General features: G+C 41.6%; 1 protein-coding gene across 6 annotated transcripts in view; it reads left to right on the forward strand.

Moving 5' to 3' along the window:
- The window catches only part of GRM5 (glutamate metabotropic receptor 5), a 289,531-nt gene that overhangs the window by 125,170 nt on the left and 150,501 nt on the right, over positions 1-13,860 (forward strand). For all 6 annotated transcript variants that reach the window (XM_072993554.2, XM_078390140.1, XM_020810962.3 and 3 more), the window contains exon 3: positions 7,793-8,042. In XM_072993554.2, coding sequence (XP_072849655.2) covers positions 7,793-8,042 — 250 coding nt within the window. The remainder of the gene's footprint in view (positions 1-7,792; positions 8,043-13,860) is intronic.

Here is a 13,860-nt window from a genome sequence, read left to right on the forward strand (position 1 = left end):
CCTTCTGCAAATCTGGATAGCAACAGCAAAGCTACCTTAACAAGGTGGAAATAAGGCTGACTGAAAACGTCCTCCCCCCCTCTCTCTGCAGATTCCTTGCTCTCCCTCTCCCCACTTTGGTCACATAGCTGACCTAGCAGTAGGGCAGCAAGCCTTTAAAAGGAAGGAAGGAAGGAACGGAGAAAGAAACAGACTTATGTGCCAGGTGTAGGGAGGAAAGAATTCAAATGGAAGCCAGTTTTCCCACTACCTGGCCTCTCTTACTGCTTCTGTAGCCAACTGGAAGGAATTCAGATAGAATAGTTACAAATCTCTCCACAACTGCTGAAGCATTCACAGATTATCAACAGATGCAAATGCATTTGATTAAAAAAAAGTAGAAGCCCCAGTGGCAGAGGGGAAAACCTGCAGGCTAATTTGCATAATTTTTACATTGTGTGATCAATAGAAAAGAATGTAAATCTGGCCATTTCTCATCCCAGAGCATGTATACAGACCACACACAAATCAGTCCAATTCGGTAGGGCTGTTTGCTTTGATTTTAGATTATTCACTTTTGTTTTCTCACAGAACCCAAATTTATGTATATAGTTTCTCTCAAGAGAATGTATTTTGATATGTTTTCCTTTAGCTAAGAAATGTGTTGGAACATTTGGGTTAGATGTAAACTGGTGGGTAACTAAATTCCAGTTGACACTTTGGTTCTGGAGAGGCAAATCAGGTTGATCAATATCAAATCTCACTATGTTACAGCTCCACAAGAGTTTTTAAAGGTGGCGAGAGCCACAGCTTGGAAGTAACACACTACAAATAATGGTGTTACTGGTTACTTTTGTATCTAATGTTGGGGTAGTAAAGTTCAATTTTGTTCATATTACCCATAATGCTTATGTGTTAACCCCAATGTGTAACTCCTCTGGTTCTGGAGGCCATTTCAGGTCATTTTCTGGCCATTTTCAACATGTTAAGGGTCTTGCTTTTTAAAAAGCAATGTTAAAGTAATGGATTAATAACACGTTACTATCTAGTAATGTATATTACTTTTATCCCACTGTGTGACCAGACTGGAGTTATATATTTTTAAAAATCCACACAGGCTTTTCAAAAAAGGGGCCCAAAAAGATAGCAAGATCACCTGTCTGCTGAGTTATTTCTAAGAAGGAACTGTATTTTATCTTAAAGGGAAATAATTACTACATAATCAAAACAAACATTACTGCAAGGTGGAAAAAATAACAGAGGGAGATCTCTGGGCACAGAGTTAAGAAGCTTTTTAAAAAGGTACAAAGAGCAAAGAAACACATGCAGGCATTTCTGAGCCCTGTGTGACTAACTCATTACTGCCTTTATTCTACTCCCGGCATCTAAGCACATCTCCTCCATTGTCCTGGGATCCATTGCCCCTAATGGCCAGCTGAAGAGGAGCAGGGAAGAGGGAAAGGAAGCTTCTACTTGGCCATTTGAAAATCCCTCAATGAACCTGATTGATTAAAACCTTTGAGGCATCAGCTGATACCTGTGAGTCACCAAGAGCATCACCATTGACATCACACTACTTGTCTTTAGGCGTTAACACTCTCCAAATGCTCCAGTTAAATCTGTTGCAAACTTGTAACAGAAACATTAGGGTTTTTGACATATGTTGCTGCCTGATGACATGGATGAACCTGCTGGCATGACAAGACAAAACCATCAAATATGTATACATGTTCCTCTCTTGCCAGCTGTCAGACTAGTTTGCCTTAGTTAAACGGCTATTCTCAGCCTGGCCTTGCACTAGTCATGCATAACAAGAAGCTAGGCTGGCCCAGGAGTAGTTAGTTGAACATAAGTTGAATATTTTGGTTGACTATCAGGAAAAAACCACCTGTTAGAGCAGTACAGCAATGGAACCAATTACCTCTAGAGGTGGTGAGTGCTCCAGCACTGGAGGCATTCAAGAGGCATTTAGACATCCACCTGAGATCTGCTTTGATTTATATTCCTGCATTGAGCAGAAGGTTGGACTCAATGGTTGTATAGGTGTCTTCCAAGTTCATGATTCTATCATTCTAGCTTCTAGGTCAACATATGTTTCTGATAGTTTGGCAGGGATGGGATTTTTGTTTAACTCCAATGGGGAAAAGTATGAAAGTGTCTCTTACCCTGATTCCCATAAAAAGCCTCTTAAATCCGAATGCTTCATTTTAATGAAAGAGAAGGGCATAAAAGCTTAATGTAATTTCGATCTTTTGTTTGAGCCTTCATTCACTTCTATCAAATTGCCCAGGAAATGTTTAATCAAAGAGCAACATGAAATTTTGAGCTGTAGAAAGGCCTGGATTGGTTGGAACACAATGAAGAATATTCTTTGCTTCAATCTTACCTTGTCGGTGTCATGAGTTCAGCCGAAGAAGATCTGGAATCTGAGGGGTTAATTACAGCTGAGGAAAATGCTGGGCAATCAGAATCGCAGACAGCTGAATCGCCACCAGATTCTCGTCGCCCAGTACTCAGAGTGAGGGATAAGCTTCAGCAAGACTCATGACACAAAGGACTGAGGCTCGCATGAATGCTTCCCATAGGAACATCAGGTCGACCAGCTGTGACTTTTAGCAGGATGAAGTGTTTAGATGACTACTGCTGCTATAAAATATGCACCCAGAGGGTTGGAAGCTTGTGGAAGCAACAAGTCCATTCTCTGGCTCGCGTCCATGATCCTGCTATCTTTAACCTTGCTTACTTGACCCTTGGCTCTTGGACTCTGACTTCTGACTACGGTTTGTGTTTTGGCTTTGGCAATTTGGCATCTGCTTTGTATCCCCTGGACTTCTGACTTTGGACTGACTTATTGGACTTTTCACCTGCTGTATCCCCTGGAAACGTGACAGTTGGTGAGATCTGTGTGCTGCCAAGTTGCACGCGGCTCTCCAACTTGACTGTCCTATCCATCTGTGCCTCTGAATTCTCTTTGTCGCTGTTTTTTCTCTCCTGATGTTTGGAGGGATTCCCTCCCTGCTTTTCAGGGTTATGCTTGCTCCTCCTACCATGTTTCCCCAAAATTAAGACATTTCCCCCCAAAATGTATTAGGGCTTATTTTTAGGGATGTTTTATTTTTTTCATGTACAACAATCTACATTTATTCAAATACAGTCATGCCATCTTCTTCTGGTTGCTGCGCAATGGTGGAGGGTGGGGTTCACTTAACTGGGCCTACCGTATATTATATTATGATCATCCTAAAAATCATACTAGGGCTTATTATCAGGTTAGGTCTTATTTTCGGGGAAACAGGGTATGGGGAAGCCTGCCTGTGGTTCCAGGATGCCTCATTCAAATTATTTCAGAATCCTTCCTCCTCATATTTCTTGAGAATTATTTCCCCTCTCCTCTTTCCTTTATTAGATTAATTTTGCTACATGCTGATGTGTGCTGGTGGTGGAATCAAGAAAAAGAAGAAACCAATGGTGAGGGGAGGGGAAACCCCCCCCCCCCAATATTCTAGTCATTTTCGTTGGGAATGCTTTGAGGATTTTTTTGTTGTTTTTTTTTGCTATTAAATACCTCCTTGTTTTTCTTGAGTTTTGGAAGGTGGTAGTGTGTGTGTGTGTGTGTGTGTGTGTGTGTGTGTGTTTCCTGTTAGATAGATTTTTTTTTAATTATGTAATTTGGTTAATTTACTGTGAATTTCCTACTTTGCCTCTGCTTTTTTGAAGTGGTTTTTTAAAGGATTCTTTAGCAATTTTGAATTGATTCTCTTGCCTCCTTGCCCCTGCTTTTTTGTCATTATTTGAATGGTTCTTTAAGGGCTTTTGGATGAGTGCCAGACAAACGTGAATAGGAGAAGTCAAAATGCAAGAACTGGAAGGAGTGTGTCCAGTTCTTGTTTAATTAAAGGACTAGAACCTTAATAACCTAGAAAAAAAAGAAGGGGTGTCCTCTTTGTGACTATATAACTCGGGGGTCCATTCACCAAATTTCAGGAGTTGTAGAAAAGTGTCTGAGGAAGCTTCCCTGCAAATTTGGTGTCTCTAAGTGTTTGGGGACCAGTGTTATAGCCATTTAAAGTGCAGACAAATCAATGGATTGATCCTGTTGATTTGTCAAAGAATATTCGTATATTCGTATTCATTGATCCATTAACCTTGACAATTAACGGATCAGAACGAATCGCCATTTTTTTTATTTGTCCCCATCTACTGATGATGCATGTTCAGCTGTTTCCTCTCTATAAAACCAAATTTTGCTTTCCAGGATAAAAGAGAGGATCATTTGGGACAGTTTGTGTTGTCATTGGGCAAAGAAAAATAGCATTCGCTTTTTCGACTTGTTTTGAACCTTTTCTCCCCCTGCCACCCTGGCTGCCCATGAAATCGTTATGTAAGGTGACTGACTTCCCATTATTTTGATAGCTTTGTTCCATAGCATCAGCCTCGTCTGACGGTGTGCTTTTGGCTCAGGACAGATATACCACTGATTTAAAACCATCAAGGTGACTGATGGCATTTTAGGTTCATGGATCCCATTAACAGAACAAGTGAAATATGAAAACAATTTGAGTTACCTTGCTGCTCACATTGTATTTCCTTCTTCTGGAGATGAGAAGTTTTCTTTATTGACCAGCTATCATCTCGTAATTGGGTAGGAACAGAAGGCTCTGCAATTTAGCTTATTCTTTTGAAGCACAGGATTTTAAAGGTATGACTCTGAGTCAAAACTGAATCGGATGGTTCTTCATTACTGTATTTTTCCATTTATAAGACGACTCCCCCTTTTCTAACCCCAAATTAGAAAAAGCACAGATCAAAGTGCTCCCTTTTTGCAAAGCCCCATGCCTTGGCAAAAGGCAAGGAAAGCAGCTGTCAAAGTGACTGCTGCTTTTCCTTGCCTTTTGAGAAGGCATGGAGCTTAGGAAAAAGGAAGGGAGCAACGCCTCTCACCTTTTGAGAAGACACGGAGCTTAGTAAAAAGGAAGGGAGCAACGCCTCTCGCCTTTTGAGAAGGCACACTTAGTAAAAAGGAAGGGAGCAATGCCTCCCCTTCCTTTTTGCTAAGCCCTGTGCCTTCGCAAAAGGCAGTGGTAAAGAGCTGCCTTCTGTGTGTGAAACAACCCTCAATTTTTCTCTCAAATAATTTAAAGCAAATGTGTCATTTTATACGTGGAAAAACTCGGTAATTTCATTTAAACTACAGTACATGAATTCTTGGGTTAGGAGTGGAAAACAAAACTGAAACTTTTGCAGTATGGATGTGAGTTGCTTCTCTCCATTTGGGAGGGGAGTGCATTAGCATGCAGTGAACACAAATGTTAAGTTGGAAAATAATTCTGCACTTGGAAACTGGTAGACATGCAGTTGAAAAAAGAGAAAGAAATAGACAGTTCCTGTGTGTCTGTTTATTAATAACTTAAATGGCAGGCAGTATCATAGAATACAATTTATAGAAGGGTTAGGAAGTGCTTGGCTTCCATACTTAAATCAAACTGCCCAAGCTAGCAAGGTGTCATTATTTTCAGTGTATAGGAGATGGCATTAGTTATCGTAGCGTATACAAAAAATGACTAAGCGTCTGGCCATTTGGCACTTCTGAGGTAACAGCTGCCTGTTGGTTGTTGTAGGTTTTTCAGGCTGTTTGGCTATGTTCTGGAGGTTTTTCTTCCTAACATTTCACCAGTCTCTGTGACCGGCATCTTCGGAGGACAGGAGTTAGAACTCTGTCTGTGTTCTGGTGCAGATAGTTGAGTATTTGTAGCTGTGGGATCAGCTTTTTGCCCTTTTCATGAGATAAGGTGATTATGGTGAACAGGGTTTTTTTTGTTATGGGTGTATTGTTGTGATAAGGGAGGAGATAATCTGTGACTGTGATTGATGGGTGTCGTTAGCTAGTCTATTGTGTGCAGTGATCACCGGTCCTTGTGCCTGAGTAGAGTTCGTTGACCTTTTTGCAGGCTGTATTTTTCAGTACTGGAAGCCAAGCTTTGTTGAGTTATAGACTTCTTTTTTATTGAAGCTGTGCTGGTATTTGTGGATTTCAATGGCTTCCCTATATAGTCTAGCATAATGATTGCTGGTGTTGTCCAGCACTTCTGTATTTTGAAATAGGATTTCATGGGCATCCTATTTCAAAATACAGAAGTACTGGACAACACCAGCAATCATTATATTAGACTACACAGGGAAGCCATTGAAATCCACAAACACCAGCGCATCTTCAACAACAACAAGAAGAAAAACCTCCAGAGCCTGGCCAAACAGCCCGAAAAACCTACAACAACCATTGCATCCCGTCCATGAAAGCCTTTGAGAATAACAGCCACCTCTTATCCAACACTGAAGACATTCCAGCGGTTGAGTACTCGGAAAATGGCTACAGATTCCTGCGCTTAGATGCTAAGGACAGTTCATAACTGAATAACACTTTGCCTGCTTTGAGTTGTGAAAGCTGGGTGTGCGGGAACAATGTCCAAATGTGGGAAATTCATTGATTGTGAAGATTTACTAATCCAGCCTGGATAGTAAGCAGCATTAGCTGAAATTCTCACTTCTGCACAATTTCACATATTAAAAGAAACTGAAAACTCTTTGTTGCCCTACTGGTGGGTGGCATTGGGATTGTGCACACAGAAATGAAGGCTCAGGAACACTTCTGTTTATGGTTGGCCATATTTTTGCCTGTGTTACTCTCCCACCCACCTTAATGAGAGTGTGTACTGTTCTAATATTGCATCTTAGAAAATGGTTATAAAAAATAAATGATAACATTGAACAGTGCTTCCTTTCCCGTATAGGACTGATAAATAATACTACTAGTAATCATGTGGCATCAATCCAATTCTCGCTCAAGGCAATCCTTTTCAGGGTTTTCCAGGTAGAGAATACTCAGAAGTAGTTCACCCCTCCCTTCCTCTAGAGGGCGCCTTGGGACTGCGCAGCTTGTCCATCACTCTGGGGGAATGGGCTGTGGGAAGCAAATGCCCACCTAAACCACTGAACTATCCAGCCAGCTATTCAGAATTGATAAAAGAATGGCATAAGAAATTTTTTTTAGGTTAAATCTTGAAGGACCTCAAAAGCAGGGCTTGGAAAGGATTCCTTCTGAAGCTGCGGAAAGCTACTTCTAATAAGACTTTAGAAAGTTCAAAGATCTAAAGGACAGTTTCATGTCTTCATCGATTCCCACTATGCCAGTCTCAAAAAGTAATACATTTTTTTATAGTACAAAGTAATACATACAATTTTTGTTTATGAAGAAAAATCTGTACATGGCAATTGTCTACATTGCCTGCCTGGTAGGTCTACTTCTTTGTGGATTCTGCCCCCAAACCACACACGATTCCGGAGGACCACAATGTCTTGCCAAGGGATGTGGTGGCGCTGCGGGTTAAACCACAGAAGCCTCTGTGCTGCAAGGTCAATAGACCTGCAGTCGTAAGATTGAATCCACGCGATGGAGTGAGCTCCCGTTGCTTTGTCCCAGCTCCTCACCAACTTAGCAATTCGAAAGCATGTAAATGCGAGTAGATAAATAGATACCACTTCGGTGGGAAGGTAATAACATTCCATGTCTAGTCCCACTGGCCACGTGATCATGGAAACTGTCTTCAGACAAACGCTGGCTCTATGGCTTGGAAACGGGGAGGAGCACCACGCCCTAGAGTCAGATACGATTAGACTAAATGTCAAGGGGAACCTTTACCTACAGTGTCTTACACTGGCCCATGAGGGTTGAAATCCCTGTCATCTCCATGATGAGAACCTTTCTGTGCCCACAATCCAAATGCTTACATTCTTGTACATGTTTGTTCCCACTTAGGAAACTATGGTGAAAGTGGCATGGAAGCCTTCAAGGACATGTCAGCCAAGGAGGGAATCTGCATTGCCCATTCCTACAAGATCTACAGCAACGCAGGGGAACAGAGCTTTGACAAGCTTCTGGAGAAGCTAAGAAGCCACTTACCCAAGGCAAGAGTTGTGGCGTGCTTCTGCGAGGGCATGACCGTGCGTGGGCTGCTGATGGCGATGAGACGCTTAGGGCTGGCTGGAGAGTTCTTGCTGTTAGGCAGGTGAGTACCTCTATGAATCATTAACATCTTTCTAATAATGGAAAAGAACATTGCAATGGAGTCTGTTTCTCTTGCCCTGAATTGTTGAATAACTCTTATGTCGCTCAATCAGTTGATGGACATGCATCTATTTAAAACTGACTTGCTTTGCTTTTTCATTGCTGAACACCTGTTTTATCCAAAGAAGAAGGAAGAGGCATACCTTCTTGTGTGAGAGAAAAAGAAAAAATGTCTCGTCTCTTATGGGACTCACTGCCTTCCTTTGGCTATAAGTACTTTCACTTAAAGGGGTGTAAAAATAAAATTTGCTGACCAATTAATTCAAAGAACCATCTTTAGTGATCAAAAGAAATTACTCCGTTGAAGCCATTGCTCAATAAAAGTTGGATCCATTCAATATTGCATTAGAGTAGACTTTTAAATGGTATCAGATGTATAATATTCCTACAAAAGCAGATGCAAACCCATCACCCACATCCAGAAATTGGAAAAATGACTTTGATTGGACTGCAAATCCCAGAATTCTCCAGGAAATATGAGAGCTGTGATGTTCATTTGAGTCCCGTTAAATTGGTTGGATGTGTCTGCTCATATGGTAGGGGTCATAAATATCTGTATATCAACAGAGTTGAGCTGGGGCCTTTGTTTTCTCTTCTTTCTTTTATAATAAATTTAATGGGAACATGAAATATTTGCATCTGATCTGGAGTTGCTTGTTATCTTTATGGAATCAAAAGCTAGGGTGAAAAAAGCTAGAGGACTATTGTTATTATGACAAAGAATAAATTTGATTGGGCAAAAAGCATTTAAAATATATATCCCGATTTTCAATGAATTGTAATATCCCATAGGACAGCTTCTTTCTTGTTAAAATATACTTACTAAGATATAGAATATACAACATATGAAGCAACACTTTTCTCTGATTAATTTTAGAAGATGGACAAGATGTTCCTCCAGGGCTAATTGTTTTTAAAGACTGCAGCTTAAGGCATCATGATGGCCACTAGCTTAGACTGCTTTAACAGTGGACCAGACACATTTGCCGAGGGTAATTCTAAAGCGATGGCTCTTAAGCATCTCACAGGAACAGCAAACTTGTTTTCCATTGATGGATCTGGAGATAGACAAAGTGGAACCACCTACGTTCAAGAGCAAATCTTGGAGCAATCCAAGAAATGAATGGTTGTTGTGGGTTTTTCGGGCTCTTTGGCCGTGTTCTGAAGGTTGTTCTTCCTAACGTTTCACCAGTCTCTGTGGCCGGCATCTTCAGAGGACAACACTCTGTGCTCTCACCAAGAAATAAATCTTGGTGGGGGTTCAAAGTGAAAGAATTGAAAATGGCACTATAAGAACCAACCATGCTCAGTCAACACAGACTGCTGATTACTGGGGAAGCAGGGGAGCAGTACTAGACAACTAGAAGAAAGGATTACATAAGCTGCCATAGAAAATGGCTGGCTGGCATCCTTAGCAGGAGTATCCCACACTGCAACATCACCGTGGCAAGCCCCCATTAAGAGAGCTAAATGGAATGTTCATGTTTCTGGAGAGAACTGGCACTCACCTTTGATGGGATTCCATTATAGAGAATGCTTGTTGTTTTCATGTACCACTTCTGTGTTTCCCAGAGGAATCTGGAAGCCACAGTGGCTGGAAACACAATGGTGAATTTGGTGGACCTCTGGGCTGATGTAGCTGATCTGCTGTTATGCCATGAAGCTTGCAAGCAACCATGCATGGGGTTGCCACTGAAGAGTAAGCTTGACCTCTGAACATCTATACAGAGAAACCTTTCTTTGTTTTGATTTCATTTGTTTGTTCAACCTAGAAACCACCCCAACCAAACTAGGAACACATGCATCCTACACCATCCTCCACACTTTCAATATCACCTGTGCTACACAGAAAGGCTAAGAAAAGCAGATAGGCTGTCATGAAGAATCACAGAATTTGAAGGGACACCAAAGGCAATTTAGTCCAAAGTAGGAGCTCCAAACTAAAGTTTCCCTGATTAATGACTGGTCAAATTTTGTTTAAACCCTTTGAATGAAGTTCACCACCGTTTGAGGCAGCTTGTTCCACTGTTCAGCAGCTTCTCGTCATCAGCAAGTTCTAATGTTTTAATTGGAATCCCATTTCATATACTGTAACTTGAATCCATTATTCTCAGTCTTGCCTCTGAAGCACCAGGAAACAAACATTTTCTATCTTCCACATGGAAGTCTATGTGGAAGATGAGAAATGATGATTAGGCTCCCAACACAGATGCTATTCGCTGTTGCCACACAGAGCAGAATCAAACATAAAAGAGGCAAACAACCATAAAACCCAGTGGAGAAAAGCAAAGAGTGTTGCTGCCACTAATAAAGATGGGACCCACCTCTGGGAATGTCTCCTCCAGCCCCTCGTGATGCTTCATTCATTCCTTCGCTTCTCTGCCCACAAATAGGGGAGACAATTTCTAGAGGCTATTTACACACATTGCAAGAATCAGCACCAGGCGCCTAGGCTCAAGTGGGCTTATTAGACATAGAACTTCTCCTGACTTCACACTGTATGGGAGATGGAGCTGAGCTGTCTCCACCTCCTCCTGGCAGCTGCTCACGGGATCAGCTGTTTTGCAGACGTTATAATACAGAACAAGGGGGAACACAAAAGCTGGGAATCCAGCCAGACTGTTTCCGGCTGGAGCTTCAAGCACGGCTGGTCATTCATTCGTTCGTTCGTTCGTTCGTTCGTTCGTTCGTTCGTTCGTTCGTTCGTACGTTCGTTCGTTCGTTCGTTCGTTCGTTCGTTCGTTCGTACGTTCGTTCGTTCGTTCGTTCGTTCGTTCGTACGTTCGTACGTACGTACGTACGTACGTACGTACGTACGTACATACATACATACATACATACATACATACATACATACATACATACATACATACATACATACATACCTCATCTGGCCAAAAGCCACTCTGGGCAATTTACAATATATAGAACCATATGACTAAAAAACAATAAACAGAACAGAGAAGAAAAATAATAAAATACAAATAAACAATACTATTAAAGCATAAATATATATTGACATAAAACATTCCAAACATTTAAGGTGGTAGGCATTGATCAGGTAGACTAGCTAACCTCAGCTGAGTTAGCGGGGATAGCATTTTTGAGTGCCCACCTAAATGAGCAGGATTGTATTGAATTTTTTACAATCACCAGTGAAGGGGTCAAGCGAATTGCAGGGGGGAGTTCTTCCCATGGCCAAGGAGCAACCACCGGGCCAATGGGGGAAAAAGATTCTGAGAAAGCAATTCTGATTGAACCTTGCTAATACTTCTTTCTTTAAACTGGAGTCTCTGGATGCTGCTTGACTAAAACTCCTTTTAGCCCCAGATAGCAACGTCAGATGAAGCATGATGGGGGTTGTAGTCTGATGCAAGGGGAACCAAGATTGGAAAAGACTGGGCTAAAGGAAGTTGGAGAAGCAAGCAATTGGACTGAAGTCAATGTAATGGTAGGAACAAACCAATGGACCCATTGACTGTGATATTCTGGAAGTTGCAGTCCAAAGCATTACCGTAACTTTCCTAAGCTCTGGCTTTGTTTCAGTGAGAGCTAAATGCTTCCTACGGGACCTGTTTGGACCTTGTGCATTCATGGTAGTGCTTTCGGTGTGTTGTGTTCTGTTAAATCTCTTCAAATGTTTGACAATCTTAATAGAGTTATCAATGTATGTGAAATATTCAGGAAAAATTGTCACATTCCCCCCCATTGGGTTTTCATGGCTGAGTGGGGATTCGAACCCAGGCCTCCCAAGTCCTAGTCAGCCACTCGATCCACTACACCACACTAGTTCTCTAGACCACTTAACCTTGGGTTACTCAGGAGTTTTGGACTGCAACTCCCAGAAGCCTTCACCACCAGCTGTGCTGACTGGGGTTTCTGGGAGTTGTAGTTCAAAAACATCCGAGTAACAAAGGTTAAGAACCACTGCTCTAGACCAGTACTAGTTGGAGATTAAATACAGATGTTGTGCAACTGACAACAGAGCTGTAGGGCATTCACAGCTCACAGACAACATTTTCAGTGCTCAGCAAATGTTTACCTCCAGTGCCTCAGTGGAATTGGATTCCCTCTTGCCTGAAAAGGTGGCTTGACTGAATTTCAGCTGCAAAAAGATACATTATCTACTACTTTAACCATACAATTATATTACATGATAAACAGACAGACACACAGCTGAGCGCACCTACACCAGTGATTCAGATCATTCCTCAGATTCACCCAAGTGGAGTTAACCGTACCTGTGTCTTCTCCTGGATAGACACCAGGGAACAGATTTCCTGAAACAATTTTGGCTGCCTTGTGAACATACTGCTAAAGAAATCAGGGAAGTACTAATTGAGTTAAAGATAATGAGTTTTATTTCTTGTTAGCTGGGCAAATTACACCGTTCTGGAATCCAAACTCTATCAGTCACTGAGATATTTCTCATTTCATTTTATACTTGGCCTTAATGCTGCCAAAAAACGGAGAACTCTGAATTCTTATCACTTAATATTGGAACAATTTCCTTTTACACCTTGGGTTCTGAAAGCATCTGTTTTAAATCTGAATTGAAATTCTTCGTGGGCTTTTAAATAAATATATACATACAGGTTGCCATTATTGTTACTGTTGTTCCTGTGCCACATGCACTTTGCTGTGTTGTGTGTCACCACTGCATTTTTCTGCCTTACCAACAAATGAAAAAATTACAGAAAAAAAATCTCTCATCCCTCAAAGTGGGTAATTCATATTCTGCACCTTGAAAGTCTATATAAAAAGGAAAGGGAATAAAAAAACAACCCAAATAATACCTTCCCTCACAATTTTCATTACATACATACATAGACCTTTATTGGCATTTGATTACATTAAAGAGAAATAAACAAGTTGCTAGGTAGAGAATATAAGGTACAGGTTAGAACTAAAATTGGGAGGGATGGGGGTTGCGGTTGCTCATAAGAATGGTTAACAGAAATTCCGCGACGAGATTGGTAGTGGTTGAAAAGGAATCACTAAGGAGGATTGGGAGGGGATCAGAGAGGGAGGGAGGGAGGGTTTGGAGAAGGGGGTTTAGTAGGGAAGATCTAAGGGTGGAGTGAGATGGGCAGCGAAGTAGGATGTGGGCTACTGTGTCTGGTTCACGGAGGCAGAATGTACATAGTCTGTTTGGTCGGGGGATGTTGGAGTATCTACCAAGATGAAAGGCAGATGGGAAGATGTTTAAACAAGCGAGGAGGAAGACCCTCCTTTTCCTTGGGTCTGTCAGGTGAAAGAGGTAACTGGCTGGGCGGCCCAGTAAGGGGGGGAGCCCGAAATAGGATGGTGAACAAGTGGGATTGAGGTTTGATAAGAGGGTACGGGTTTCTTGTTCCAGTAATTTAGACTTAATAATAAGGTGGGCTTTAGGAAGGTCGAGGTCAGCCAGGATTTCAGGGGATAGGTCAAGGGTAGAAAGCTTGGCATCTACTAGTTTAAACCAGTTGGGTATGTGAGAGTCATGGATAAGGTCGTATAAAATTTTCATTATAAACAGTACCCTGTTGCTCCTTAGTTCTTGCTTCCAAATGCTAAGGCCCAGATACTTTTTACTTTCTTGCTAGGGAATAGAATCATAGAATAATGGAGTTAGAAGGAGCCTATAAGGCCATCAAGCCCAACTGCCATGTTTAATGCAGGAATCCAAGTCAAAGCAGGTCTGACAGATGATTGTCCAATTTTCTTTTGAATGCATCCAGCGTTAGAGTACTCACCACCTCCTAAGATAATTGGTTCCG

The sequence above is a fragment of the Pogona vitticeps genome, chromosome 3, assembly GCF_051106095.1.
Source record: "Pogona vitticeps strain Pit_001003342236 chromosome 3, PviZW2.1, whole genome shotgun sequence".
Classification (NCBI taxonomy): Eukaryota; Metazoa; Chordata; class Lepidosauria; order Squamata; family Agamidae; genus Pogona; species Pogona vitticeps.